Source organism: Coffea arabica, chromosome 1e, assembly GCF_036785885.1.
Source record: "Coffea arabica cultivar ET-39 chromosome 1e, Coffea Arabica ET-39 HiFi, whole genome shotgun sequence".
In the NCBI taxonomy this organism is placed as follows: Eukaryota; Viridiplantae; Streptophyta; class Magnoliopsida; order Gentianales; family Rubiaceae; genus Coffea; species Coffea arabica.
The window spans coordinates 55,484,106-55,511,277 of NC_092311.1; the positions used below are offsets into that span (position 1 = coordinate 55,484,106).

At 38.3% G+C, this 27,172-nt stretch overlaps 3 protein-coding genes and 1 non-coding gene across 10 annotated transcripts; 2 read left to right on the forward strand and 2 right to left on the reverse strand.

Annotated features, from left to right (window-relative positions):
• The first annotated feature begins 132 nt into the window (after positions 1-132).
• LOC113719154 (squamosa promoter-binding-like protein 1) lies at positions 133-7,154 on the forward strand. 2 transcript variants are annotated; one of them, XM_072066161.1, is made up of 12 exons: positions 133-678; positions 793-1,532; positions 1,858-2,039; positions 2,167-2,711; positions 3,846-3,920; positions 4,036-4,143; positions 4,226-4,346; positions 4,479-4,620; positions 4,815-4,965; positions 5,519-6,142; positions 6,455-6,940; positions 7,032-7,154. In XM_072066161.1, the coding sequence occupies exons 2-11, from the start codon at positions 847-849 to the stop codon at positions 6,908-6,910; spliced, it is 3,090 nt and encodes a 1,029-aa protein (XP_071922262.1). In that variant the 5' UTR covers positions 133-678; positions 793-846; the 3' UTR covers positions 6,911-6,940; positions 7,032-7,154. The 2 variants fall into 2 exon arrangements, with proteins under 2 accessions (XP_071922262.1, XP_027100050.2); XM_027244249.2 differs by having other exon boundaries at positions 6,455-7,154.
• A 382-nt stretch (positions 7,155-7,536) lies between these two features.
• LOC113719126 (uncharacterized) lies at positions 7,537-24,082 on the reverse strand. 6 transcript variants are annotated; one of them, XM_072066146.1, is made up of 22 exons: positions 22,956-24,082; positions 20,554-22,863; positions 20,113-20,447; positions 19,837-19,954; positions 19,460-19,542; positions 18,019-18,236; positions 17,807-17,936; positions 17,051-17,133; positions 16,411-16,623; positions 15,351-15,704; positions 14,763-14,934; positions 14,383-14,571; positions 13,972-14,181; positions 13,779-13,871; positions 12,916-13,127; positions 12,176-12,751; positions 12,006-12,086; positions 11,801-11,883; positions 9,097-10,002; positions 8,731-8,884; positions 8,480-8,631; positions 7,537-8,220 (listed from the first exon to the last, which is right to left on the reverse strand). In XM_072066146.1, the coding sequence occupies exons 2-21, from the start codon at positions 20,729-20,731 to the stop codon at positions 8,565-8,567; spliced, it is 4,455 nt and encodes a 1,484-aa protein (XP_071922247.1). In that variant the 5' UTR covers positions 20,732-22,863; positions 22,956-24,082; the 3' UTR covers positions 7,537-8,220; positions 8,480-8,564. The 6 variants fall into 6 exon arrangements, with proteins under 6 accessions (XP_071922247.1, XP_071922250.1, XP_071922255.1 ...); XM_072066149.1 differs by having other exon boundaries at positions 20,554-22,453; positions 22,746-24,082; XM_072066154.1 differs by having other exon boundaries at positions 12,916-13,049; positions 20,554-24,082.
• A 1,039-nt stretch (positions 24,083-25,121) lies between these two features.
• On the reverse strand, positions 25,122-25,194 carry TRNAF-GAA (transfer RNA phenylalanine (anticodon GAA)). Its single transcript has one exon. It is a non-coding gene; the product is annotated as a tRNA-Phe (tRNA).
• Positions 25,195-25,282: 88 nt separating this feature from the next.
• On the forward strand, positions 25,283-26,929 carry LOC113719160 (autophagy-related protein 8i-like). Its single transcript, XM_027244261.2, has 5 exons — positions 25,283-25,470; positions 25,585-25,640; positions 26,185-26,237; positions 26,399-26,517; positions 26,616-26,929. The coding sequence occupies exons 1-5, from the start codon at positions 25,422-25,424 to the stop codon at positions 26,711-26,713; spliced, it is 375 nt and encodes a 124-aa protein (XP_027100062.1). The 5' UTR covers positions 25,283-25,421; the 3' UTR covers positions 26,714-26,929.
• Positions 26,930-27,172: the final 243 nt, after the last annotated feature.

Here is a 27,172-nt window from a genome sequence, read left to right on the forward strand (position 1 = left end):
ATCCAGACGCATAAAAATTAGTAGTAGTAAAGTATTTTATTTACGTAGACTAGATGACATGTACCTTCGTCTCCATTTCCCGCAATCCACGTTGATGATACTCCGTTCGTTCATACTATATTATTATTATTATTATTATTATTATTACGAACGAAGGGACGATAATCATTTTAAGCAGCGACGTGTAAGTTCACCACCGAAAGTCTCTATCATCACCATCATCATTCATCTGGACAGCCACTCCCCCGCGGTGGTCCTCTCCTCCTCCAACTCTCACACAGCCATCGCCCAACTTACGCTAAAGCTCTAGCTTCCTACTGTTTTTTATCTTTATTGAGGCCGGTCCCCCAAACTCCGCCTTACTTTTGATCTTCTTCTTCTTCTCTTCTATTCAATAAAAGGACTTGGGTTATGACCTACTACGATTGGGTCTTTATTTTTTTTTTATTTAGAAATGAAGGAATCACCCTGCCCGGCTACTCTGATTCAGGCCAGTAATTTATGACCCCCCTTTTTTTTTAAGTGGATTTTTTCTTCTTCGCTCTGGGGTTGAAAGAAAACAAAAAAAGAGTAAATCTTTGGGCATGTGGGTTGCTATTAATTGGAATCATGGGTGCGTGGGCGTACTGTTTCTGGACTTCTGGGGTAGAACAGAGGCCGATTAGCTTTTGATTACAGGTACTACTTCCTCCTTCTTCTTCAACAACACAATTATTATCATCCGCTCTTCTCTCTCGGCTGCTTGCTTGTGAAGTACTACTACTACCACTGCTGCTCCTGTTGTTTGTGCAGGAGACTTGAACTGTGTCCGTCTCTGGTGTTGATTGCAAATTATTACCATTACTAATGGAGGCAAGAACGAGACTTGGACTTGGAGGCCAAGCTGAGCTTCTTACTCGTGCTGTGGGTTCTGGGGATTCGAAGGCGGCGGCCAACAAGAGGAGTAATTTGGAGTGGGATCTTAATGACTGGAAATGGGATGAGGATCTATTCCTCGCTACCCCTCTCATCAACTCTTCTACTACTAGTCCCTTGATTAATTATCATCATCAGCAAAGCAGGCACTTTTTCCCTCTTGAAACTGGAGGAGTTAATAATCATCATCATCATCGTGATGTTGCTGCTCGATCTTCCTCCAGCACCTCATCCTCATGCTCAGATGAATTCAAGAACCTTGGCGGAGGGGTGGGGGCCGGGTCAAGAAGGGAATTGGACAAGCGGAGGAGGGTTCTCGTGGTTCGTGATGACAATTTGGAGGACGAGGCCGCTCCTGCTAGTCTTGCTCTCAAGCTTAACAGTCGTGGTGGACGAGACTGCTATACCCCCGAGTGCGAGAGATATGCTTCCGGGAAGAAGACCAAGGCTGCTGCTACTGCTGCAAGCCGTGCGGTTTGCCAAGTTGAGGATTGCAAGGCCGATCTGACCAAGGCCAAGGATTACCACAGGCGCCATAAAGTTTGCGAGATGCACTCCAAAGCCAGTAGGGCTCTTGTTGCCAATGTTATGCAGCGTTTCTGCCAGCAGTGCAGTAGGTTAGTCCCTCCCTCCCTCCCTTCCTAAGGACTTTGGCGTGGCCTCTTGGTTTGAAGTCATTTTGAACTTCGAAAATGCTGCCTTGGACTCGTAATCTGTTTATATTCATTTATTTTTTCGTCGCACTCCACCTAATTCTACTTCCGGAGTTCAGCTTTCCTCTCTAATATTTCATCTAGGTGGAGGGCTCCAAAGAAATTTATACTACTAATTTATTCTAGTTTCTGTTGAAGCCCTTTCTTCAGAGTTTTGCTTGCTGGCTCTTTACAGTTATACTATAAGGCCCAATTGTTCTGCTAGATGCCAAATACTTTCAACTTGCAGGTTTCATGCACTTCAGGAGTTTGATGAAGGGAAGCGGAGTTGTCGTAGACGATTAGCTGGTCATAACAAAAGGAGGAGGAAAACGCAACCTGATCCCATGGCAAATGAAACTTCCTCGAATGATAGCCAAGCTAGTGGTTATTTGTTGATGTGCATAGTCAAGATACTCTCACACATCCACTGTGAGTTACATACACTGTTCGCCATACTTTTATATGTGACCCTTTTAGGACACTATGCCTGTGGCTTTGGAACTATTTCTTGCTTAAGCCCTCAATTTCTAATGGCTTTCGATTCCATTAAATGTAGCCGGTAAAACAAACCAAACAGATGATCAGGAATTACTGTCTCATCTTCTAAGAAGCCTTGGTGGCCATGGTGCCTTACATGGGGACAAAGACATATCTCGTCTTCTGCAGCTACCTCAAAACTTCCCGAATAATGGAGCAGAAATGGTATCTGCCCTGCTTGCTAATGGTACTCAAGGCCTGCCAATCTCCAAACACCCTGAGATGTCACAGAACATACTACACAACCGTGATGTGCAGGTTGAAGATTTGCCAACCTCATCCTCGCAGCCCACTCAAAGTTCTGTAGCTTATGTACAAGTAAATGAAAATCATGTGGAGAGGAATAAGTTGAATAATTTTGATTTGAATGATGCTTATATTGATTTGGAGGCAGCCATAGAAGATTTAGAGAGGTCACCAGTCCCTGTTGATGTAGCAACTAGTAATCTTGAATACCATTCATGGATGCGACAGAATTCTCATCAATCAAGTCCTCCTCAAACAAGTGGCAATTCAGATTCAGCTTCAGCTCCGTCGCCTTCTAGTTCCTGTGCAGATGCTCGGGTACATTGTTTTTTGCTTCAATTTAAAGTTCTATTACTTGCTTCTCTTTATAGTTTTTTTTATTGTTTGCTTCATTTTATTGTTCTGTTTGTTCAGATTTATTTTGAGAACTTCCTCTGTTGAACTGTCCTGCATAATGCTAAAGTTTCTCTTGGATGTATATGGTTGAATTCTACCATCATTGTTGACTACTCTCTGAATGAATGCCTGAACGTGTAAATGGAGGTAGAGGCAGCAAGTAGGGTATTTTAGGCTTTCCATTTTGAGAAAATATCCCTTATCACTACCCTACATTTTTATTGTACCTAAGATATGAGGAAATCGAGTCTTTTTTCAGGAGTCAACATTATTTTGCTTATTTTTATCGTAGATTGTAATGGTTGCTCATCAATGAAGGGGTTTGAATAGTGCTACTACATCAGTTTTTTTTAGTCTTTGAAATGAGACGACCTACAACTATGAAGATAGTTTTCATCTTTGTCTAGTCATGCCAGAAGATGCCCAGTGTTATGAGAGTGTATTTGACTATTTGTGAGTTGTTTGTTTTAGGAACCCAATTTCATTTCATTTTGAGCAAAGGTCTATTGTCAACAGATGACAAAGAATTAAAATCAACAAAAGAGCAGGGGAGAACTTGAAGAAGTTTATTAGATGATGATTTTCTTGCAAAGAATGAGATAAAACTGAACTATTCTTTATTTGGGTTACCTTTATTTGCTTCAAAATGTAAGTAATATAAAATTCCTGACATCATAAACAAAAAATAAGGTTATGTCCTATAGACAAGAGTGATGCATATCTTTCGCAATAATGGGAAGAGAAGGGCATTGTTTTACTACCTTGGGGAATTCTACTGCTTTTATGACTGTTATCCTTAAGCATATTATTCAAATCATACAACTGTCAGCCAAGGGTGGTTCCAAAAGATGGAGAGGGGTAAAATAATTGCTGGATGTTAAAACTGTCTACTTTTGAAATCTAGTGTTTCAGTGTCACTTGAATATATGTAATGTCTGGTTGTTAAAATCTTTGTTGGGAAGCAGAATAACCATATTAAACTTGTTACCAAGTTCAAATCTTTTTCACTCCCTTCTAATTTGAATGGTTTTTCTGTCCCTCTTTTGTATATTGCAGAGTCGGACAGATCGTATTGTTTTCAAGCTCTTTGGGAAACAACCAAGTGACTTTCCAGGTTCATTACGGGGACAGGTAAGTTTTAGAATTGATTATTCAGTTACTCGTTTACTTTCTCTCTCTGTTTCTGGTTATGAAAATGATTCGTTTACTCTTTTCTGAGTATTAACTACTTCTCTTGAACCTTTAGATTCTTGATTGGTTATCTCACAGTCCTACTGACATTGAGAGCTACATTAGGCCTGGTTGTATTGTCTTAACAATATATCTTTGTACATCTGTGTTGGCATGGGAGGAGGTATGTTCCATTCTTCACAAGACACAATTCTTCTCTACCTCAGCATATCACTCCATACAAATGTTGGACTTGCTTTGTACAGCTTTCTCATAATTTGGGCTCCAGTTTGAGTAGGCTTCTTAATGTCTCTGATGATGGCTCTTTCTGGAGAACTGGATGGATTTACGCAAGGGTGCAGAACCGAATTGTTTTTATATGCAGTGGCAAGTCCATCATTTATGCTGTTTGTTTGCTTTGCATTATACAAGGAAAAGGACATTTTTCCTCTCCTTTGAATTGGTTTATTTCAAAATCCCCTTTTTAGATGGATTATAGCATACTGCTGTGTATTGCAGGTCGTATCGTTGTAGAAACATCCTTACCTTCACAAAGCAGCTATTATGGTGCAATTGTGAGTGTCAAACCCATTGCTGTACCACCATCTGAGAGAGCTGAATTCACAATTACAGGCGTTAATCTGTCAAGGCCCTCCACAAGGTATGCAGAATATTTGGGCATAGTCATTGATGTCCTTAAAGCACATATCAACCATGATTTCCATGTTCATAATACTGTACTCCAATGGTTTCGGATTGTCTAATACTACACTATGTTGCTACTAGATATAGATTTGGTGTTGGACTAGGATTTTCATGCACAGCGTCTGCGCTGCTGCTTTTCCTCTTTGGCAGGATACTAGGTGCTCTAAGAGGAAGTTATGTGCTTTTTGAAGATAATGGGCCGTCACTTGAACATATTGACAGCTTTAAGGAGCATGATGAGCTTCAATGCTTAAATTTTGCGTGTTCTATCCCTGTAGTGACTGGAAGAGGATTCCTTGAGGTATGTTTTTGCTGCTTGTGTAACTTTCCTTGTCCCAGTATTGCGGGATATACATGCTTTGTCTAGAAATAGCAGGTGAGCAGTCTCAAGTTGGGTAATTCATAAGTCAAATGATGTAGCCCTGAAGAACTGTTCGAGTGATGATAGTTATCCTAGCCTCTGTTTCTGTATTCTTTCACCTCAAACCTTGTTGCTTTTTTTTTTTTTTTTTTAATAAATTTTGGGAGCTTGGTTTTATGGGACCCTGCTATGCAAGGTAGTCATAAACCAGGCTGCTCAAACGTCTTTAGACTTTATCTTGATAAATTTGTGTGCTGCATGAGGGTGCCTTTGTTGTTTGTTACATTATGTTCATATAGGTCTCCTGTTATTTATTTAATCCAGTGAGAAAACTTAAATTCTTTTTTCCCAATTTATGTTACATTATGTTCATATAAGTCTCTTCTGTTGGTTATTTAATATAGTGAGAAAATTTAAATTCTTTTTTCCCAATTTATGATTTGGGTGCAATTCTCCTTGTTTTCCTTACTCTTGATATATTTTAACCATCCAGCTTGAAGATCTTGGCCTTAGTAGCAGCTTTTTTCCTTTTATAGTTGCTGAAAAGGATGTTTGCTCTGAGATCTGTATGCTTGAAAGTGAAATGGAATTACCTGAGACAGATTGTCTTGGTGTGAAAACCGAAAGTAGAAAATTGGCCATGGATTTTATACATGAATTTGGTTGGCTTCTCCATAGAAGTCAGTTGAAGTCTAAACTAGGGCACTCAGATCAAAATTCTCATCCTTTTGCTTTCACACGATTCAAGTGGATTATACAGTTCTCAGCAGACCATGGCTGGTGTGCTGTCGTGAAGAAACTCCTAGATCTTCTTCTTGATGGTAATATAGGTGCAAGAGAGCAGCCTTTGTTAAGGTCTGCAATGTTTGAGATGGGTCTCCTTCACAGAGCAGTGAGAAGAAATTCCAGGCCTTTGGTGGAGCTACTATTAAGATATGTCCCAGAGAGAATAGCAAATGAACTGAGTTTGGAATACGCTTCTCTGGTTGGTAGTGAAGGAAGCCCGTTGTTTAGACCTGATGCAGTGGGTCCAGCAGGGTTAACTCCTCTTCATGTCGCAGCTGGTACAGATGGGTCTGAGGATGTACTGAGTGCATTGACTAATGATCCTGGACAGGTAATCTTGCTCCTCCTCTACTGGGAAATACATTGTTTTTTGTATGGATGTCCATCATTTGTTTGAAGTAATATTAAGATTGTTGGTTTTTTATTTTTAATTTTTCTGGTTTCAAGACACAAGTCTTTCAATCTGAAGGCATTGACTAGTCAGCTGAGTTTTAGCATGCTACCTATTTGTCTTACTTAGCAATAGGATCCTGTCGGGCTCGAGCACTCACCTATCTCAATGAGCACTACTTGGTAGCGTCAATTAAAGAAATAGTACACTGATTGAACTTGGTTTTTATTTAATATTATGCGTGATGTAAAGGTGGCAGTTGAAGCATGGAAAAATGCTCGTGACAACAATGGTTTCACCCCTGAAGATTATGCTCGGCTGAGAGGACACTACTCTTACGTCCACCTGGTCCAGAGGAAGATCCACAAAAAAATTTTGGTTGGGCATGTGGCGGTTGTCGATATTCCAAACGCAGTCTCTAGTGGTAGGACGAAGCAAAATGAAGAAGAGGAGGCAAGAAAGACCAGCTTTGAAATTGCAAGGTCTGAGATAGGTTCAGCTGAGCTCCATCGTTGTAGGCTTTGTGATAGAAAATTTGTTGCTACAGGAGGTGGCAATGGTTCTCCTCTCTACAGACCGGGCATGCTCTCAATGGTAGCTATAGCTGCAGTCTGCGTTTGTGTGGCACTGCTGTTTAAAAGCTCACCTGAAGTTCTATTTGTGTTCCGCCCCTTCAGGTGGGAAATGTTGGACTACGGTTCTTGGTGAGACCCCAATACGGGCATCAGACCTGATATGGTAATAAACATATTGATCTCTTATCGGGTATTGTAGACATTGGTAAAATTGTAAAGTTATAGAGACATTGGTAATAAGCATACTGTTGCAGGTTGTTGGATAGGATACTACTACTAGTCAAAGGACTGTTGGATTTCTTGTCGTCTCAAAACACAATTTTCGGTGTTGGAAGCTCGTATGGTTTTGTCATTGGAAAGCAAAAGAGTTTGGATGATTGCTTTCTTCTACAAAGTGCTACTCTAATGAATGCTGTAGGAGTTACCTTTTTCTTCTCCCCGTTTTCGGCCTTTGAGTTTGAGCGGGGATCTGCTTGGAGATATTCTTCACACACAATAACACGGGGGGAGGAAAGGAAAGGCGGGTTTCGATCCCAACATGAAACGAATTCCTCCTCTCTTGATGACCTAGTCTTCCTCTACAGCATGGAACCATCTATATCACATATGTGAGAAGGATTCCTAACCAACCTTTGTTATTGTAATTCAGGCTTCAGCTACTTAAAGTTTCAGGTCACGTTAAGAAACCGACCGATTTCATACTGATGCTCAAAATGGACAGTCTCACTGCTGCACAAATGTGAATATAAAACCGAGAAATTTCCAAAATGATGATGAATTCTAAAAAATTTCTGCAAATGGGGCGTTTTGAGCGTAGAATTCAATTCATTAAATCAGTGGCTAGCATTATAAGTTACGCAGTGAATGAAACGAGGATTCAATCCTGTCTTCACATAACCAGCCGTAGTCGATGACAGTTTCCACATACCACACACAATAGGCAATCCTTGTGCCACACGACGACTTCTGTTCATCCGAGTAACTCCCCCTTTGATAGTAGATGTGCGGGCCAATACATCAACATCATATACTATGATGTTATGATAAATACAAAAGCAGAGAACATACTGTTGTAATATTCTCTCCTACTCAATTTTTTTTAGGGTTTAGGGGGAAAAACAAACAAACAAACAAACAGATCTCGTCATCTTCTCGAGGACCTCCTCAATCTTGAATTTCGATTCGTAAAACCTTGACTAGCATCATCTGTCAACTCCTAGAAACATCAATACATACGATCACCAATGCGTCTATCCAACTGCAGACTATTATTTCGTGCTCTTCTGCGTAACTTTTCGAGGTGGTCTGCTGCATTGTCAGAAACAAAATGTTATTTGAAAGCAAACCGACACTCAACTCAATCTACTCTTGGAAGTTGCTCTAGCAGAATAACAGCATTGCTGCTGAGTTTTCCTTTTCCTGTGATTGTGGACTCTGTTGCACCTGGTAGCATTATTAGTTGATTAAATTAGGAATTGCTGGGGCACCGGTCGATATGCATATTATATACACAGCTCAAATAAGAAGAAACACCAATAAAAAACTGTTATTCCCTCAATGTCTTAGTGAGTTCTTCATGGTTATGACAATAAGCAAAAGTTTCTATCTTGAATCTTATTTTGCCTTGCACTCTACATTTATAAGATCAGAAAAGTTTCATCCAGAAATGGCAATATGTTTGACGAGCTAATCTGTTACTTACAAGTATTGCCTCCAATTATCCCCGCAACTTGTGGTTCAAAGATGGCAGTCATGTAGTTCATTACATGTGAAACACACCATCTGTGTCAAGAAGAGGCAAAGAACTCAACCATTTGCATCCCTCTCCCAGCTACTGTAATTTGATAGTAGTTCCTGATAAATAGAACATGATAAGCACCAAATGACAGATAGCAGCACCATGGTTCAAAAAATCAAGATTGCCAAAGAAATCGCCAGAGATATTTCATTCACCTGCCACAGGCTTGGGCATCAATAGCCTCAGGCTCTGGCACACTTACAATTATATGACCATGTTCAACTAATTTAAAATGCTGGTCAAGAATCCAACACCTGACGCGCTGATCAAGACCAGTGGAAAACACCCAAATTCCATCTGTCCAAACACCTGCACAAAATTGCTTATTGAACAACTTCCAAGCAGACTTATTATACACTAGTAAAGAATGTTATGCAGCACTTTTTTTTTTTTGTGCCCACCAACATTCTGCCAATCTGCACAAATGGATGCTCTACTGCAGCATGAAATAAAGTTCTGCCACAAAGAATACTGTTGTCTCCTCTTCAGTCAGAAAGCAAACAAGAATAATGTGCACATACCTTTCACAGCAGAGCAGTGAGCAGACTCAATTTTTTCAACTGAAAGAAATCTGATCAAAGAGTTCTGAATTTGACACGTGTTGCAGTATTCGACAATCTCTGGCAGAGTGCTGCTCTGTGTCTCATACGAATCCTGACAAGTCTCGGACTTGGTTTTTAATGTCAAATCAAATACAACACAATTAAGTGCTTGGTCATCACCCCCACTCAAAACATAGTACGTATATCTATTTCCAGAAATTCCCATACTTTTTTTATTTGAAACATAGAGACAATTGACCCCAGATTGATGAGCATTATACAAAACATGTAGTGGCGATACTTTACGTATTCCTCTCGGTGAGTCAAAAATTTTTTCTTCTGAAACAAAAGCACAATCCCTAACTTGAAAGCGAGCACGTGTATGTTGTTTGGAATAGGGCATTTCAGATGTTCCATATACAGCATCATTTTCCATGTTTTCCTCGGACTTTTCTGTAGTTCTAACAGAGAGAGAACCATTGTCATTCTTCCCCTTTTGAATCCAAGCACGTGTATGTTGTTCGGAATAGGGCATTTCAGATGTTCCATATACAGCATCATTTCCCATGTTTTCCTCGGACTTTTCTGTAGTTCTAACAGAGAGAGAACCATTGTCATTCTTCCCCTTTTGAATCCGACTTCCCAAAATGTGCTCATCACCAGGTTTCTTCTTCAAAACATGACTGCCTAAGCCCCGCCACCATCGTCCACCTTGGCTTCCTCTACCAGTGCGTGGCCTTCTCTGGCAATCAATGTAGTCTTTTATTTGAAGGGATGATACCTGGTGCATAAAATCTTCAACATCTTTAGTCAAATCCCAGAAGGCGATACTTCCATCAGTAGATCCACTTATTACCATATACAGACTTCCAATGAAACTGTTGTCTGCAGAAGAAAAAGTGCAAGAACAAATCATTGAAACAGTCAAAGCCACACAAGAAACAACAGTCCACTGTAGGCATTGTAAGGAAAATGAAAAAAAGAAAAGAAAAGAAACAAACAAACACACATACTCACATATAGGACAAAGAAGAAGGAAAAGTCAGAAAAACATGACATAATAAAGGTATGATGATAACTTTTGAACTCACATATCAAGTTCTAGCCACAAGTACCTCAAGTTGTATAATAGCATGACTCAGAGCTTGATAGCATTTTCTAGTATGATAGCATAGCCAAAAAAAATTTGAATATGACAACATACAACATTTATTATTACAAAGATAATGTAATGGCTTCTGTTCATGCAAGAACAATTTATAGTAAAATTGAACAAAAAGCATCACGAGTTCATCTTCTCAATTGCATTCCGTAAAAGAGCACTTAATGTTGTTAACAGAAGCCATCTGAACCATGCTATACTTCAAGTACAACCAACAATAAAAATAAGAAACAAGGCATTCTGGGATAAGATGATGTCAGCCAAAAGAGACTACAAGGAGGTGTTAACAGAAGCAGAGTATAAGATGTAATAATCGTTTTCTCCAACTAAGATGGGCCAAAATTAGTTCATAGTTCACTATGTGACAGTGCAATAGTTCTGACAGCATATGATCCTGAGGAAGTAGATTCAGCAGTTGGTAGCATTAGATTTTATGAAGGACAGTAGAATCGTCAGTCAATTCCTTCAAAAAATTAGCATTCATTAATAAATATAACAAATCTGTAATTCGTATGACTAGACTAAGGGGGAAAACTTTATTATGACATTTGCAGACCTAGATCCATCACAACATTGTTAACTAACAAGGAGCACTCTGACACAACAAAAAGAAGATGGTAAGCAAAGAGACAAGGAGAATGGACTGTTAAGCATGATAACAACAGGCAGATAATTGCAACTATAAGGTAATCAAAGGCCGACAAATCATGAAACTACGCTCAGCTTGAGAGAAATAATAAGAACGAATAAGGAATTCATTAATCATTTTGAAAACCTTTAGGCATCACAGCCAGGAGAACATTGCATCACCATAAATCTCAAGACCACTCTAAAAGTCTGCTGCAAATGTCATTAAACTGATATATGCTCTCCTTTTGAACAGAAGTACATTATTCATACACTCAAAAATTTTCCAACCTTGACTAGGATTTATCTCTTTCTTGTGATAAGATTCATCGACTAAGCAGTGAAAATTCTAAAATAAGAAAAATTTCGAACATGACAAAATCACCTAAAATATCGTTAGCCACTAGAAATTCAGGAGGACTTGAAACACATAAAATGAAGTTTCCGTTTAAAATAACTTAAAAACTATTAACTATTTCCAATAAGTAAAACAAAGACTTTGAGATAACATTTCACTGAATTTCTTGAGGATAAAAGTGATTAAAGCTGATTAGTAACACCAGCAGAAGAAGCACAAAGAAATTATACAGAAAAATCATTAGCAGATCTAGTAGCACATGTTTCAGGACATCGATCAAATCTAGAAACATGCCAACAACAACAATGAAAGAAATAGTAGATTACATATGCTGAACCTCAAATCTCTTTTATCGCTAACATAATGTATGTTGAAAAGAAAGGAAATCTTCCTTGCCATAATACTTCTACCCAAATCTACAACTCCTCTTATACAAAATTGCAAGTTGAAATCCTTTGCATAAAACTCAAAAATCCACATTCAAATTTCTTAAAAGCAGTTCAGAACAGCATGACAAGTCCAAGTGGTTGACTAACCATCAAATGGCAGATTTTTAGAGACTATGATGTGCTGCAAAGCTAAAACTGGTGACAAGGTACTTAGTATAACAACGTCGAACCTGCAATGACCATTCGCAAGAAAGAACTGCCAGGTCATGAGCACTGTTACATTTTCCCCAGAGCAATAACTAACTGCCAAAACTAGTGCATTGTGCGTTAATAGTTGAACAACAGACCATACCAAATTCGACAAGGTAATAATAGAGCTCGTAACGTAACTGTGGCATCTGAAGAAGCCACCACGACGAAACAGACAGAAATCCTGAAACATTACAAAAAAGAGAAATACAACCATACTCCTCAATAAGAAATGAAAGTTCTAGTTAAGATACAACTTCTGAGCCAACTAACCTGGAGTCAGCAACTTTAACAAGAAATGCTGTAACTGCAAGGTACCTCCAATCATCCTCAGATTTATCTCCAATGCCACCTACTGAAGCCCTCTTCCCATGATTATAAAAGTTCAATGCACCAGATGTTGCAATTTTGCTTGTAATACAAGCATTTCGAGTAGATTCTTTAACATTTTCTATGTTTTGCTTTCTTTCATGATTTCTATCTTTTGTTGGCATATCAGTGGAAAGCCAATGAAATGAAAGAGATGATATTGCAGATGGTGATGAACCATGCAATCCATTCTCATCTCTATTTTCTGGCTCGCCACACAAGGCTTCTCTCTTGTTTCTTGTCCTAGATTTTCGTTTCCAAACTGTTAGAACTCTTTTTGCACCAACTGAAATTAATAAACATGGATCTTCTGGATCTTCTACTGCCTCATCTAGCCTAAGTTCCTTAATAGGCATGTTAGTCAAATCAAGCAAAATTTTATGCGTCCTTGAGACGCAACATAGTGACCTCACAGCTGATCCACCAACATGTTCACCGAGCAGTTTTGAAGTTGACCAATTCTTGAAACCTGGCTCATACCTGGGACATATATGCATGTGTATTAACATATACTAAGATACAAAGCATATATCCCATCCTTTTACCAATGAACCTGTTCAATTTTTTTTCCCTCATGTTCAAGTTCTTCAATTATAAAACCCACATAAAACACAGGTCTAAAACGCATAGCACTAAAAATTTACCTAGTCAATCGCACAGTTCCATCTTCGCAACCGGTAGCAATCCAATCAGTTGTGGATAACATTCCGCTCCTTTTATCTGACCCATAATCTGACTCTCCAATAAAGCACACAGAATGTATTTCCCTCCCATGAAACTGTAAATGCAGATTTCGAGGATACAATTCACTCTCATTCTGAGGCACCCAGTGTCTATGTATACAGATCATATCATTCTGCAACACAGAAGGTGAGACATGGGGTTTCCGTGACTTGAACAATACAGACAGACAAGCATTTATGTGACACACAAACATACAGGCAAAGGATTTGTGAAGAATATGAGGTCCCAACATGATAGCATAAACAACAAAAGTATTTGACAAGATAACAAGCACTACAAACAAAATCGCAACATAGAGTTTCCATAGCATTCTTTATTGACTTGAGCACTATTAGTTATTCAGAGAACCTTCGGTGCTTAAACACAGACTCCTTAAAAAATCAACAGGTTTTTGTTCCTCTAAGGGAAGCCCCTCCAGCTTCACAACAGTAATTTACTCTGTCAAACATATTTAAATTCCTCACAAGTCCAATCCTAACTTTCAAAAAGCTGGAAGAACTCTCAGGATTTCACACTATAGACATCAAATTGCTAAATGCATTTAAATGAGTGATGACAGTTAGAAAAGGTCCAACCAATTTAAGTGGGTGATGATTGATTGGTAAATTTCAGTATTGGTGCCTGGCACTTGGACGGAAACTAAGAGAGGGTATCTCTCGAAAAAGATATTTTAAATAATCTGTAGCAAACTAGAATAAATTGTTGACAAAGTAAAAAAAAAAAAAAAAAAGAAAGAAAATGGCAATCCAATGTACAAGCATACCTTTACAAATGCAAAGCAATTGTTTGTCTCGGGAATGTCACCAATATAATATGAATGAGGACGGCGCCATCCCCCACATGCAACTTTTACAACCTGCAAACAGGAATTGAGCAAACAGAGAGCAAGATAGAGAAGGGGGATGCGGAAAGAGAAAAAGCAAATGAACTTGGAAAGGCTGCAAAAAAAAGAGCACCTTTGTCTGAGCTGTTAAGTTCCATATAATAAAATCTGATGATGCAAAACCTATTGCATAGTCCTCCCCCTCCAGATGATGATTAGAATTACCACTCTTGGAGACAGATCGGACTGCACTTAATTCTTTCAGTGATTTCATCCCTATAAATTCCAAACCAAGGAAAGTTTTGTCGTATTCCAAGTAGCATATGCACCCATCTTGTCCAGTCTAAAAAAAATGAAATAGAAAATGAATTTGTCATTGCTCCTTTATATTATTCGTTAGAAGGCCTTTGCTTAAGTTTCATAAGGAATTCCAGTTACATCCATCTAATTATAGTAACTGTAGGAACATATATGATCAAGATTAAGTCAAAGTCCTGTAACAGTTAGACTAGATAGATCCATCACCATCAGATTTAAATCATACCGTACAAATATCAACTTGGCCAGAATTAGTAGTAATTGAGATGCTGCACACAGTTGATATTCCATGAGCTCCTTTGAAGTAACTCATGGGCGATTTTTTTGCTTCTGAAGAAACAGATGGGCCAAATAATGTGCTCTTCGATAAAGGATATAATAAGATATTACCACGGATGTCCCCACAAACTAGCACCTGTAAAAATCACAAGAACGCCAAGGAAATTTCGTTAAAAAATGGCCCAAGAATTGACAAACATGGCGTGAATACATCATTCTGGTGTTTTAGAAGGCGTCAACAAACTATGATCAAGTGCAAAGTCCATGTTTTCACATCTAGAAACAACATCAATACCAGCAATCAGTGAGAGGAAATAATCTACTAACCTCATCCTCAGAAGAGGCATCCAGACACATTATCCGTGAACAAAAGCATGAAATGTATGTTGCTATTAAGCACGCATTCTCAGTTCTTTTAATGCTGTGAGAGATTGAGGAGAAGCTATCACAGAGCCTCCATAGCTTTAATGTTCCACTGGGATCAGCAGTGAAGATGAACCTAGACAAACAAATAAAGAGAAGCACATATCACTCATGCCAATGTTTTAGAGATACAGAAACACCTATCAGCTATGCCAATCTATCAGGATAAGCAAGATAAACAAGATAACTATAAGATATTCACATTTATTTGCAAGGTAATTCATGTTTCTTTTGAATGTTTCAAAAGATGTACAAGATATAAACTGACGAGACAATAATCGAATCCAACCAAGAATAGGGGAGGGAGGGAGCGAAAAGTGAAAATAATTGAACCCAAGTTAATGCTTGGATCAACGGGTTCAAATAGATCAATCTCTATGAAAATAAAAAAAATAAAAAAATTGCATTGGAGGCTTGCAAAAGTTTCTAAAGCTTACAATGGCCAACAAAATACCAATTCAAAGTACCACAAATTCTATAATAGGACACTACCTGAAGCCTAATGATTTGCACCAATAAGTTCCCAAGAGTTGTCTCTCTATCTCGGCAGACCAAACAAGAGTATGCTCAACTTTGGGACTCCTGATATCACCAACAACATGAACAATCCTCATGCTTCCTTTACCATTTCCTACAGCAACCCAATCTTCAACACCACCATGAAGGCTGGACCTATTGGATAACAAGTCCATACATATTATTGGTGCCCCCTCATCGCCACTGACAAGTTCAGTCCATTTTACCTCCCCAGTATTAAATAGCATATGGTGCAAATAACCATTGTTAGTGGCAACATAAAGGGAGTCTTCACGAGAGAAATGCAAACAACGCACATATTCACTTTTGCTGCACAAAGAAAAAAAAATTAGAGTATAAATGATACATTAGGTTATAACATGCTTACAAAAGACGGAAATTAAGAATCAGGTAAGCTCAATGATATTCCAGCAGCAGAATGGACAAACATGTGCCTGTTCGTAGAACAAACACAAATTCTATATACTCTACATGCTTGGAAATTAGGGGATCCAAGTTTAGCAAGCATACCAAGACTAAGTAGAAATATCTGAACTGCTCACTAATCCCCAAAACTAAATGCAAAAGACAGAACAACCCATGAGCAGACTAGTTTTCAATTTCTCTGAATGAAGCTCTCACCCCACATCTCTAGGAAATCAACATCTCAATTTATATGTTAGAAACTTAGAAGAAAAACATTTTTCTGACTTCAATCTTTGGTCCTCCTTTCTGAAAGATGAGAATATTTTTTAATTTACCTACTACCAGCAATAAAAAATAATTACAGTTCTCTGAATAAAAAAAAAAAGGTACACAAACAAGTAAACTGCTTTGTCCCCAATATAGTGCCAACAGGATCATCAGAAGTCAATTAATTCCATATAAACCCGTCCATTAGGACAATTATTTATCATAGTGTGTGCAAAATCTCGTCCAATGTGCTACATCCTTAATGAGTAAGATTTTCATAGTTTTTCTTGCACCATGGCTTTAGTTCTCCAGCTGCGCAATGATACTGAAATATTAAACATACCTGTCCATAAGACCAATATGTCCTGAAGAGTTGGGAACAAGAAAAGAAAAGAGCTCCTTTCTGTCAATGAAATCTTCTCGGCAACAGGTGCGTCCCTTTGGACTCTCAGAAGAAGATGCATGCATCTGATAAACCTTTAATGAAGAATCAAATCCGGCAGTAATAATAAGTGAAGAGATTGGATCATACAAGCATCGCCACACTCCTCTTCCACTAAAAAGTAAAGATTATAGCAACAAAATTCAGTTATATAGTTATTTGAAATTCTATATTCACCAAATCAAACACAATAACAAACAAAACTCTTCATATTTCATATAAATGTGACCTTAACAGCTACAGTAGAACAAATTCAAGAATACCTCGACTTTTATTTTCCTTTTCATCCTTTTTTTTTATTATTATTTTTTGAGATTGGGCTGGAAAACCAAAGCAATCAGAATCAAGATTGCTGATTTCCAAACAGCGTAGGCAAAAAGAAAAACTTATACATGCTGCTTCTAGAACTGCAAGAAGCAGTAAGGTTGAGCTGTACCTAGTCCAATTCCTAATACCAGAGTCTGTCCTTAATACACGGAAAAGGGATGATCAAATGTCGAACTAATAACATATGGATCTAGAAAATAGTATAGCAACTTACATGTGTTCCTTGATTACTTTAAGTTGTATACCATCCGGTCCCCAAACACGACATGTACAATCCTCACCAGCAGTGACAATCAACTGAATGAAATTTAACCAAAAGGAAAGGATATCAGAGCTGAAACCTGCAAAATCCTCACTTCAAATGAATGTACTAGGATATTTATGAACGTATTCGAGATAGAAAGCAATGCATCAGCATCCTTCATAAAAGGAGAAGCAACAAAAGTAGGTTGGTGCAATAGCATACAGTAGAAAATAGAAGGATATGCAAAATGCATGTTAAGCATCACATGGCACCAGATAACCCAATGATGATAAGAAATGCATCTCGATAGAGGTGCTTCCAATAAGCTCAGTCATCTTCTACAAATTGAAGGTATTGAACCGTACTTCAATTATACATGAACAAGAAAAATCCATATTATATTATTCTAGATAAAGGTAGCAGATGAAGTCTAACTACAGAGAAAAAGGGAAAAAAATACAGCATCTCTGTCATTCTCTTTCAGTTTAACATGCTAAAATTGGTTCTCCAATAAGCTTGTGTTCAATAAAAAATGTTTTTCTTTTTAGGTCACTAAATCATAATTCTGACAACATGCTCAATATATATTGCATCACGGGAAACAGTATAAGCATGACAGTACAAAAAAAAGATGTGCTAACTCAAGCTAATCTGATGCAAACCTTTACATAAAATAAACATCAGAGCAAAAGTCCTAGAGGGAACATTCCCATCTTTCTTCCTTACATTGTCGAATATACAGCAGTCCCACACTCGAGCACTGTGACCAAATAAGACAAGACCAACAAAATCATCTGCAACTTCCTGAGCACCACAGAAACCATCTCCTCTGTCATTAACTAACCAAACACGAGCACTGCAACAGATAAAAACTTTGAATTTTGACTCAATTGAAATTTGTTCCATTAAATAAGATGAACTTCAAGAAGACTTTTTACCTACGATCATCTGAGACAGACAACAATTTTGATCCACCAGGCAGCCAAGCAATGCGAAAAATTGAACCTTCATGCCCAGTCAGTCTGCATATATTAACAGCTTGATATAGCTGACCACAAATCTGGACACCCTTGTCCATCACAGAATGTGTCTGGTCTTCTGCAGGACTACTTACAACTGGAGAATGATTCTGAAAGTCCAACTTCCACACAATAATCTGCCAGAACCCAACAATTCTCAGATTCATGAAACTGAACATTCAAGAACAGAGGAATTAAGACTTAAAAATGAGGCAATGCTGCAAGTGTTGTTGAAGATTGATGCTAACACAAGTAGAAGAACCATAGTTACAGTTGTACAATAGTAAGAGAATGCTTCAATAAGAAATCACAAACTGTTTAACGCAGTGAACAACATAAGGTCATCCTCAAGGAAAAAAATAATTCAATAGGTTGTTCTATTCTTCAAAAGGGTGAAAATAAAACTATATACAGCAAAACAGCATTAATAGTTGACTAGTGCTCACACATATCAATCTACTTAATGTGCTATGAATGGAAGAAGTCTAGTTTCAAATTCGTCAACAATAGTCATCAGTCCCATATGGTATCTATGATTGACCACGTAATGCTTCTTTATACCCCATAAAATTAGCAACCAAGAGGCCCGAGAGTCCTCCAGAACTGGTGATTCAATATTTAATTCCATTTCCATTGCGGTAAGGAAAAAGATGGAGATGGACAAGGGAAAAACGGATGAAAACCAAGCACAGATAACAAGGTAGAAGTGCATACTCAACTCATACAAGTCCATAAACAAGGAAAGGATGAAAGACACTATGAAATGAAATCAGTTACACAGTAGCAACATCGTAGAGAAGCATAGGAGCAAAGACAGCAAAACCATTAATAGCATTCCCTGATTGCCAAAGCACATATTTTGTCAGAATCATGCTAACAGAGGAATGTATGATTCCAAGACAAATTTGACCAAATGAACCTAGTCTCCATTATTAAACACTCCATATTTTGACATTAAAACGCTTAATGAGATTCATGATTACCTAAACTGCCTACAAAACATCAAAATGCAATTAACTGGGTGTGTTCCCACAACCACATTGGACATATATACCAGCAGCTCTTGTTTGTTTAGTAGGTTCACGTTCCTGTCACAGGAAAATTCTTGAAAAAAGTGAAATTGAGAACTAGTAAGTTTCTGAAAAAGGTTGTGGAATAATTGGATTACCACATTGCAACCCGCATAATTACTTCCTCATTACCATCATGTCAATTTATTTAAATTTTGCACTGCAACATGGATAGTTACTTCCTCATGTACCCAAATGTAAACATTCACAAAAGATACAATTATTTATTCAATGGCGAAATGCACTCTCATGTTAAGCAAGAGGCACGATATATAGGAAAATTCATCTACCTCGTTATAAATGGTACCAGAAGCAACACGCAAAGATTCAACATCACTGCCCCACATCCGCATTGAGTACAACAAACATCTATCTAAAAGCAAAAAGAATGACATTTTATTTAGACAGTATACAGTGTGAAGGGTCATATAGAGTTTTTTTTTAAAAAAAAAGAAAAGAAAAGAAAGAACAGGGTAATTTTCTCAGTGGATTCTAAATCTTTGTAACACATAAAATGCTTTTAGAAAGCTGAAGCAATTGTTGAGCTGCAGAAGAATTTTGGCAGTTGTAACTCTTTTACTAGAAACGGTTTTTTTTTTTGGTTGTTGTTTGTGGGTGGGTTCTTTGTGTGTGTGTGTGTGGGGGGGGGGGGGGAGAAGGAACCAACCTGGGCACGTAACTTGGGAAACAAGAGTGTAGGCGAAAATGTCCCAAAACCATACAGAGTTGTCAGTGCAACCAATGGCAAGCCAATAGCCCCCTTGATTTGAGGAAGTAGCAGCATTCTATTGAGGGAGGAAGAGAATAATAAAAGAGAAGGAAAGAGAGTTGATCAGTCTTTTCCCGATATGAAAAAAAAAAACGTGGAAAACAAATATGAAGGGTAGTAAAAGGGAGTTAGGATATTAGAGAGAGAGAGAGAGAGAGAGAGAGAGAGAGAGACCTTGTTCAAGAAGCAAACATCGAGAACCCAGTGGGCGAATTTAGAGAGGGAATGAAGGAGAGTTGGTTGCAGATGACAAGAAGAAGCAGCAGCAGCAGGACGAGGAGGAGGTTGTTTATGTAGTTGAGGAAGTCGGGCATTGGTGATTTGCAAGCTGTAGAATTTGACTCTTCTCTCCCCATAGACAGCAAGGTTGAAGAAAGCATCATGGGAGTGATTGGGGTTGTGGTGGGGGTCCAAAGTTATACCGTGGACGCGAGTGCCGTCGAAGACTTGGAAAGATGCAAGGATGTGTGCAGAGGACAAGTCATAAACAAGGATTTCGGAACCAGTACCTGTGTTTTTTTTTGGGGCGGGGGGAGGGATTGGCGGACAAAACAGATTTAGGTACGAGTAACAGATGAAAAAAACAAAAAAGAAAGAAAAGAGAAGAGCGGTTACCAGCTAAAAGTAAAGGAAGAGGAGGAGAAAGGTGGGCGGCGTTGGTGGAGGGAAGGTGGAGAAAACAGAGGGCCGAGACTTCTCCCAAATAGGGACCCCTTTTGAGCTGCCAACTACTGCTAGTACTTGTACATTGCCGCTTCTCCGCAACCTCCACTTCCATGATTGTTTCATCCATTCTAAGTGGAGCATTAAACTTTGCCGGCTGTCAACTTCCTTCCTTTTAGTCCTTAGGCGAATCACTCAAGGTAGCGTAGTATGTAATACGTCTAGACAGTCTCCATTAGAGTCCTCCTACATACAACTATCAAAAAGGCACCACCGCCACCACGACGGCCGCCGCTATGGCTCAAACTAGACAGCTCCCTTCAAACTCAAACCTTCTTTTCTGGGTGCAACACCTCTGTATGGCCCGTCAATGGCGGCCCAGGTGCAATAGTCCTCACTTCTCTTCTAAACACTCGGCCCATCTTTGCCCCTACCCCAAAAAAACCCACAAGAATCCTCATTTGATACCCAACCCTCGGGCCGCCTGTACTTTACCAGCCCATTACTATGAAATGAAAGTATCGCTATTTCACCACTAATCTTCTCAATTTTAGACCTCTAATTTATTTTATTTCACTCATATTTTCTCACACTCCATTTGCACACGTCCATTTAACTGCAAAATTCAGAACCTTTGTCGCTCTCAACCCGTCGTCTCTCCCCCGGCCCCCACCACAAAAGAAAAACCTCTCATTCTAAGTTTTAGCATTTTTCTTGAATCAAAAATAAAAAAATGAAAAATAAAAGTATGCTCAGGAATTATTTAACACTGTATGGAAAAAATTTTCATAAACTTTGTTAAACATATTTTGCTACTACCTGTTATATAGGACATACATCACGTCATAATATATGTTGCATTAACATTTTTTGTATAAAAAAAATGCAATCCATACGAAAATCGTGTTTGGATTGCATTTTCCGTGATTTTTTATGAAAAAATTACTGTAGCGATTTGATGTATGTGAGGAAAAAAGGTAATAGGAAAATGTAATCACGGAAAACGACGTAATTTTTCGACGGAAACCGGCAATCCAAACAAAGCCTTAAGTTCTGCCTTAAAAAAAGGGATAATTTCCGAAACCTCCCCTGAGGTTTCTGACAGTTTCACTCCCCTCCCCTGTGGTTTCTGAAATTCCACAAACCTCCCCTAAAACTAAATAGGCAAGGCCAAAATAGACCCAATTTAAAAATACAAACAATAAAAAATTAGTAGCTGGAGAGAGAAACAAGTGTATACCACAAATGCTCTCATTATCTTGGGTTAGAGAGCTAATCAATTGTGAAGAAAAAGGAGGGAATTTAAGAAGAATGAAACTTAAGGGGGTGTAAGTGAGACCAATCAACAAACAAGCACATAACGTCAGCAGTGAACAAAATGGAAGGCAACGGCTCTTTCTGCAGCTAGTTCTAACGTCTATATGCAACGGCCAATTCAGAAGGCTATTTATCAGAGTAAAATGCAGCAGCAAGAGATGCAACTGAAGTGCAACAAGTGTTAATTTGTGAGATGCAACTGAAGTGCTTGGTGTTAGGTGAATTGCAGCAGCAACAAACACACGCACAAATGGCCAGTTCAAGCAGCAGAGGTGAATTCCAGAATTTTGACGAACAGTTATTCAAGTCAGTGCTCTGTTTCTTTATAGGCATAGTTTCCTCTTCATGTATTGCTGCCAATAATTTTGCAATGCCTAATGGATTTTTGCATACATGCATTCAGGGAATCCATTTTGATTTTTACGTCCCTGAACTAACACCTCTTTTGGTGGCTTCTTCCCTGCTCATGGTCATGAACGATTTTCCACAGCTACACTACCCTTTAGAATTTGGATTGATAAATATGAACTCTGACCTGATCATACCAAACAAAGATGTTTGAGATTTTAGCAGGCAACACAAAAAGGTTAACTGTTCCACTATACATGAGGAAATGAGAAATAACATCACCCCGCCATGGAACAAAGTTAACTTCGAGGCTAACCTCTAAATCATAGTCATTATCTGAAGTTGGAGTAGTTCAAAGGAAGATAACATCACATTTCAAGAAACAATGCTACAATGAAAAGTATAGAGCAAAAATTGTGTTATAACTGCAAAGATGCTTCTGAAATTGAGTTAAGCATTAATAGAAAAGAATTTCATACCTCAGTTTGTCATCGACAAAGTCCATATTGGTTCCTATGACATGCATGAGAGCCTTCGAATCAACCAATATCTTAACACCCTTGTCCTCAACCAACTCATCAAACTTCTCTTTTTCATCTATACATTTAAGAAATTTGCGCATCAGGCAAATAACTATCAACCAAATTATGGAAACAAAACAAAGGGAATGCCCATTGTCTTCTGGTTACATTGAATCCTACAACATCATTTATTATCTCCAACAGTTATTGCAGTGCACCAACTCTCATCAGGTGGGATTCCTGCAACACAGGCAAATCAATGAAAGAACACAAAGTACATGGATAAACAAAAGTCCAGCAATGTCGTTGAACAATCCTTTCCTGTTCATTTTCTTTTTATTTCCAAATTTTGGACAGGGGAATGGCGGTAAAGAAAAATAGTGAAAGTGGTGGGAAATTGGAAAGCGTGAGAAATGAACTGTTGTATGATGAGGACAAAAGACCCTTAACCATCCAAGTTTCTACTCAGATTGTGATTCCAAGCACTCACCTTAAGTTCATCAAATACACGGAACAATATAATATCTAGCCAAATAACCTAGGTTTGACTAGGATTAAAATTTTCAAGATACAGGCAATTCGAAAATGTCACCAGCCTGAGGAGTCAACAAAAGAATCATCTTCTGGATTTAATCGCCGTAAAATAAATTAACCAATAAAAATCTTCATATTCGAACCTTTCAGTTAACGTTTTCACTAAAAGGGCAAAGGATAGAACCAGGCCAAGTAGAGCCCACTAGCAGAAATCCCTCTTGTTGTAAGCTTCAAACAAGAAATACTGATAAAAAAAGAGACCTTAACCTATCCATTCCAGTCTACTCGGCATAAAGGGAAAAAAGTTTTTGTTTTAAATCTACGATAGATGAAGCCAGAACAAATAACTTTACCAGAGATTTTGGGAGGAAATTTAACAAACTTATCTTAATTGAAGCAAAAATTACATGCGGCAATTGGGGAAAAAAATGTACAATCTAAAAAAGAATTGAAGAGGGCGGGGAGAGGGGGATTGATTTTGAGAAATGGAGCCTGCGTAATTAAGGGTGTAAGATAAGCCATTGCAACCGCGAGCTTTGACGCCAAGCTTGAGAAATGAGCGCTGCCGTTGTTCCAACAGCTGCCGTATTCTGGAAGCGGCGGTTTCGGTTAAGGTGAGAACTTGCTTTCTCAGGGCCGAAACCGGACCCATCTTCTCCACACCCCTCTCTTTAACGTCCAACAATTTGGCCACGACACGATTGACAGTAGCAAGATCATGGCGCCTAAGTTTGGCGCCATTTCACTACAGACCGTTTTCTATATTGGTTGTTAGGACTCCCAATTATGGTTAATTACATTAATTGTGTTTATAACTAGCTTAACTAATAGTTTTTAGATAATCATGAAATATTAGCAAAATGGTAAGGGTATTTAAGTCATTTTGGCACCAATGATGTAAGAAATGGGACCTCACCATCTGACAGGGAAGGTTTGTGGAATTTCAGAAACCACAAGGGAGGGGAGTGAAACTGTCAGAAACCTCAGGGGAGGTTTCTGAAATTATCCCTAAAAAAAATTGGCAACACATTTTTTTTTTTTTTGCAAAAATTCTCTCAAAGGTGGTTAAAGGGAAAAAAATGGCTCTAGAAAAAAGAAATCCTAGAAATGATGCAAGGATAAGAGTGTGACAGAAATTAGCACTTAATGTACCTCATTGAAATGAAACTCAAACAGCTTCAAATTTCAAATAAAAAAAATATTTGAAGAGCTTAAGAAAATGTAAATTCTAATTAACAAAAACATAGGATGGGAGTGTTTTTTAAATACAATAAAAATTTTTAAAAAGTATTCTAAAAGGTAATCTAAAAATTAGTTTAAAATTTTAAAAAATATCTCAAAATATATTCTAGAAACTTTTTTACTCTTAAATATTTCAAAATATTTTCTGAAAATATCTCAAAATATAATCTAAAAACTCTGCTACAGCAAATTTTTTTAAAAACACCCCAAAAGCAACTAATCCAAATGGAGCCATAAATTTTACTTTGCGCTTGTAGAATCTAGAGATGGAGATGGAAGGAGAGCAATATAAAAAAGTTGAACCCAATGAATAAAGATACCCTCATAGGCATAGGATGGGAAAAAGATTACATGGGTTATGACAATAATCCTATGACAAATGGACTATCCAACTTGATTGAAAATTTTTTATAATGTAATGTTGTAGCACTTTTTTACATGTTAGATAAACATGCGCTGAAAAAATGTGTTCAGGAAATAACCAAAAAAAAAAAAAAAAAAACAAATGCGGCGATTATATATTTATTATTAAGGAAAAATGTGTACAAAATGGTACAATGCGGTGAGCGTGGATCGAACACGCGACCTTCAGATCTTCAGTCTGACGCTCTCCCAACTGAGCTATCCCCGCTGTGTTGATAGAAACGTTCAAATATTATACATTACAAAAGACCGCATTACAAAATCCACAGCACATGCGAGCAATTAATAGGGATTGGCGGTGGTTGCTTCCGAAGGCATCCTAAGGTTGCTCGGGCTTGCCTGCTCTGGGAAGGGTTTGCGAGTTTGCACTTTGCAGGTAGAGAGGTCAAGGGAATTGTGTTTGTGTGGGAGACCATCATCATCATCATCATCCAGATGGGGAAAGGCGGCACGAGTATCTCCTTCAAAGACCAATTCACTTTTGGTCCGATACCTAGTACCTGCCCTTTTCCAAAAAAAAATAATAATTTTTTTCAAAATTTTTTTTGGTGGTTTTGATGTTGATTGTTTATTTGCTTGATTGGTGCTAATTTGACAGAGGAAAGGTGCGCAGAATCGCAAGAGATGATCGCTAAGTATCCCGACCGACTACCTGTATGCAATCGTCGTTGTGCCCATGATGCCCTGCTTGTGTTGTAGTAGTAGTAGTATTACTCTTTCTGTTGTGTTTTATTTAGGTTAATCAATACTTTTACCTCAACACCTCTCCTTTCACCTCCCCCCCAAAAAAAAAAAAAAAAATTTTTTTTTTTTGATGTTCTTGTCATTCATTTCTTTCCTTTTAATGCTCTTAATCTGATGATCTTTCTATTTATTTATTTATGCTGTATATGCGTACCACATGCTGCCTTTTGCGTCCTGTCAATGCTTGTGATGCAAACCAGTGAAGCCTTGGGCCTTTTTGACATTCCTAACCTGGAAATGCTTTTAATCCTCAAATATGACAGTAACAAGTGCTATCTAAGTTACAATTGTATTTTCGCGCAAGCTTTATGTCAATTTCTTCCTTTGTTGAACCCTCCCCTCTGTAGTTCCCTTCCTGTTCCTGCTCAATTGATTCAATGCTGCATTTTAACTGTGTCTAGCATCACTTTTCCTGTTCTAACATCTTTTACATTTTGATTTTATCGTTATCAAGGTGGTCGTGGAAAAGTATCTCAAAACTGATCTTCCCGACATGGAGAAGAAGAAGTAAGTTGTTTCACTTGTTGCTTAACACTTCTTTCGCTTCCTCTTGAATGTTCGTTCGTTTTTCCCCTCCATCAAGTCACCAACACATTCCTATTTCCTAGAGACTATGAAACATGTTTGTTGGACAACTGAGCTTTGATCTCTTTTCCCTTCATCAACAGATTCCTAGTGCCTAGAGACATGTCTGTGGGACAGTTCATTCACGTCCTTAGCGGGAGGCTCCATTTGGCTCCCGGGAAAGCTCTCTTTGTATTTGTCGAGAACACCTTGCCTCAAACATGTAAGGACCTGGTTACATCTTTTTTGCTCCTTTCTTGCTTGTTTAAGTTTTGTTTGCGTTCCTAATGAGGTGCTGCCGTAATCGGCTGTCATCTGCAGCAAGTTTGATGCAGTTTGTTTATGAATCGTACAAGGATGAAGATGGATTTGTTTATATGTGCTACAGCAGTGAGAAAACCTTTGGTTGTGACTTGTGAGTGCAGGCAAGTAAAGTGACCCTCTATAACTTGCTCAGACTCTGGATTGCCAATTGCAGTAAATCGCTTGTTTGTGTCAAATTGCTGGTGTCTATTGTGGTGTGAAGTGTCTAGAAGTTGGACGTTGTACATTTGTAGTACATTTGTATGTGGTAACACTAAGGAATATATTTCTGTTATCTTCCTCCTGAGGGATGAACTTAGGTAATTAAAACATGTAGTATCTGTGTGTGTGTGTGTGTGTGTGTGTATATATGTATGTATGTATGTATGTATGTATGTAGACACACACGACTGACTGTTGATTTAGCTTGTGTGTTATGATATGCACGTACTGACATCCCAAAAACATGGTTTACATTTTAATTTCTCATGTATAGTGGAAGATTAGCAATTAAAACAAGCCTAAACTGCAAAGTGAGTATATAAAAAGTGGAATAGACCTTGACATCTACATTA

What these genes read in the sequence shown, in the direction of transcription:
- LOC113719160 (XM_027244261.2), top strand. Translation starts at nt 25,422, where the DNA reads ATGGGGAAAGGCGGCACGAGTATCTCCTTCAAAGACCAATTCACTTTT. An exon ending in AGTATCCCGACCGACTACCT is followed by an intron (nt 25,641 to 26,184) that starts GTATGCAATCGT and finishes ATCGTTATCAAG; the next exon opens with GTGGTCGTGGAAAAGTATCT. An exon ending in CCCGACATGGAGAAGAAGAA is followed by an intron (nt 26,238 to 26,398) that starts GTAAGTTGTTTC and finishes CTTCATCAACAG; the next exon opens with ATTCCTAGTGCCTAGAGACA.
- LOC113719126 (XM_072066146.1), bottom strand. Translation starts at nt 20,731, where the DNA reads ATGGATGAAACAATCATGGAAGTGGAGGTTGCGGAGAAGCGGCAATGT. An exon ending in ACTGCTGTATATTCGACAAT is followed by an intron (nt 17,134 to 17,806) that starts GTAAGGAAGAAA and finishes AATTTCATTCAG; the next exon opens with TTGATTGTCACTGCTGGTGA. An exon ending in TGCAAATCATTAGGCTTCAG is followed by an intron (nt 14,935 to 15,350) that starts GTAGTGTCCTAT and finishes TTGTTTGTCTAG; the next exon opens with GTTCATCTTCACTGCTGATC.
- LOC113719154 (XM_027244249.2), top strand. Translation starts at nt 847, where the DNA reads ATGGAGGCAAGAACGAGACTTGGACTTGGAGGCCAAGCTGAGCTTCTT. An exon ending in AATTGTTTTTATATGCAGTG is followed by an intron (nt 4,347 to 4,478) that starts GCAAGTCCATCA and finishes TGTGTATTGCAG; the next exon opens with GTCGTATCGTTGTAGAAACA. An exon ending in TGACTAATGATCCTGGACAG is followed by an intron (nt 6,143 to 6,454) that starts GTAATCTTGCTC and finishes CGTGATGTAAAG; the next exon opens with GTGGCAGTTGAAGCATGGAA.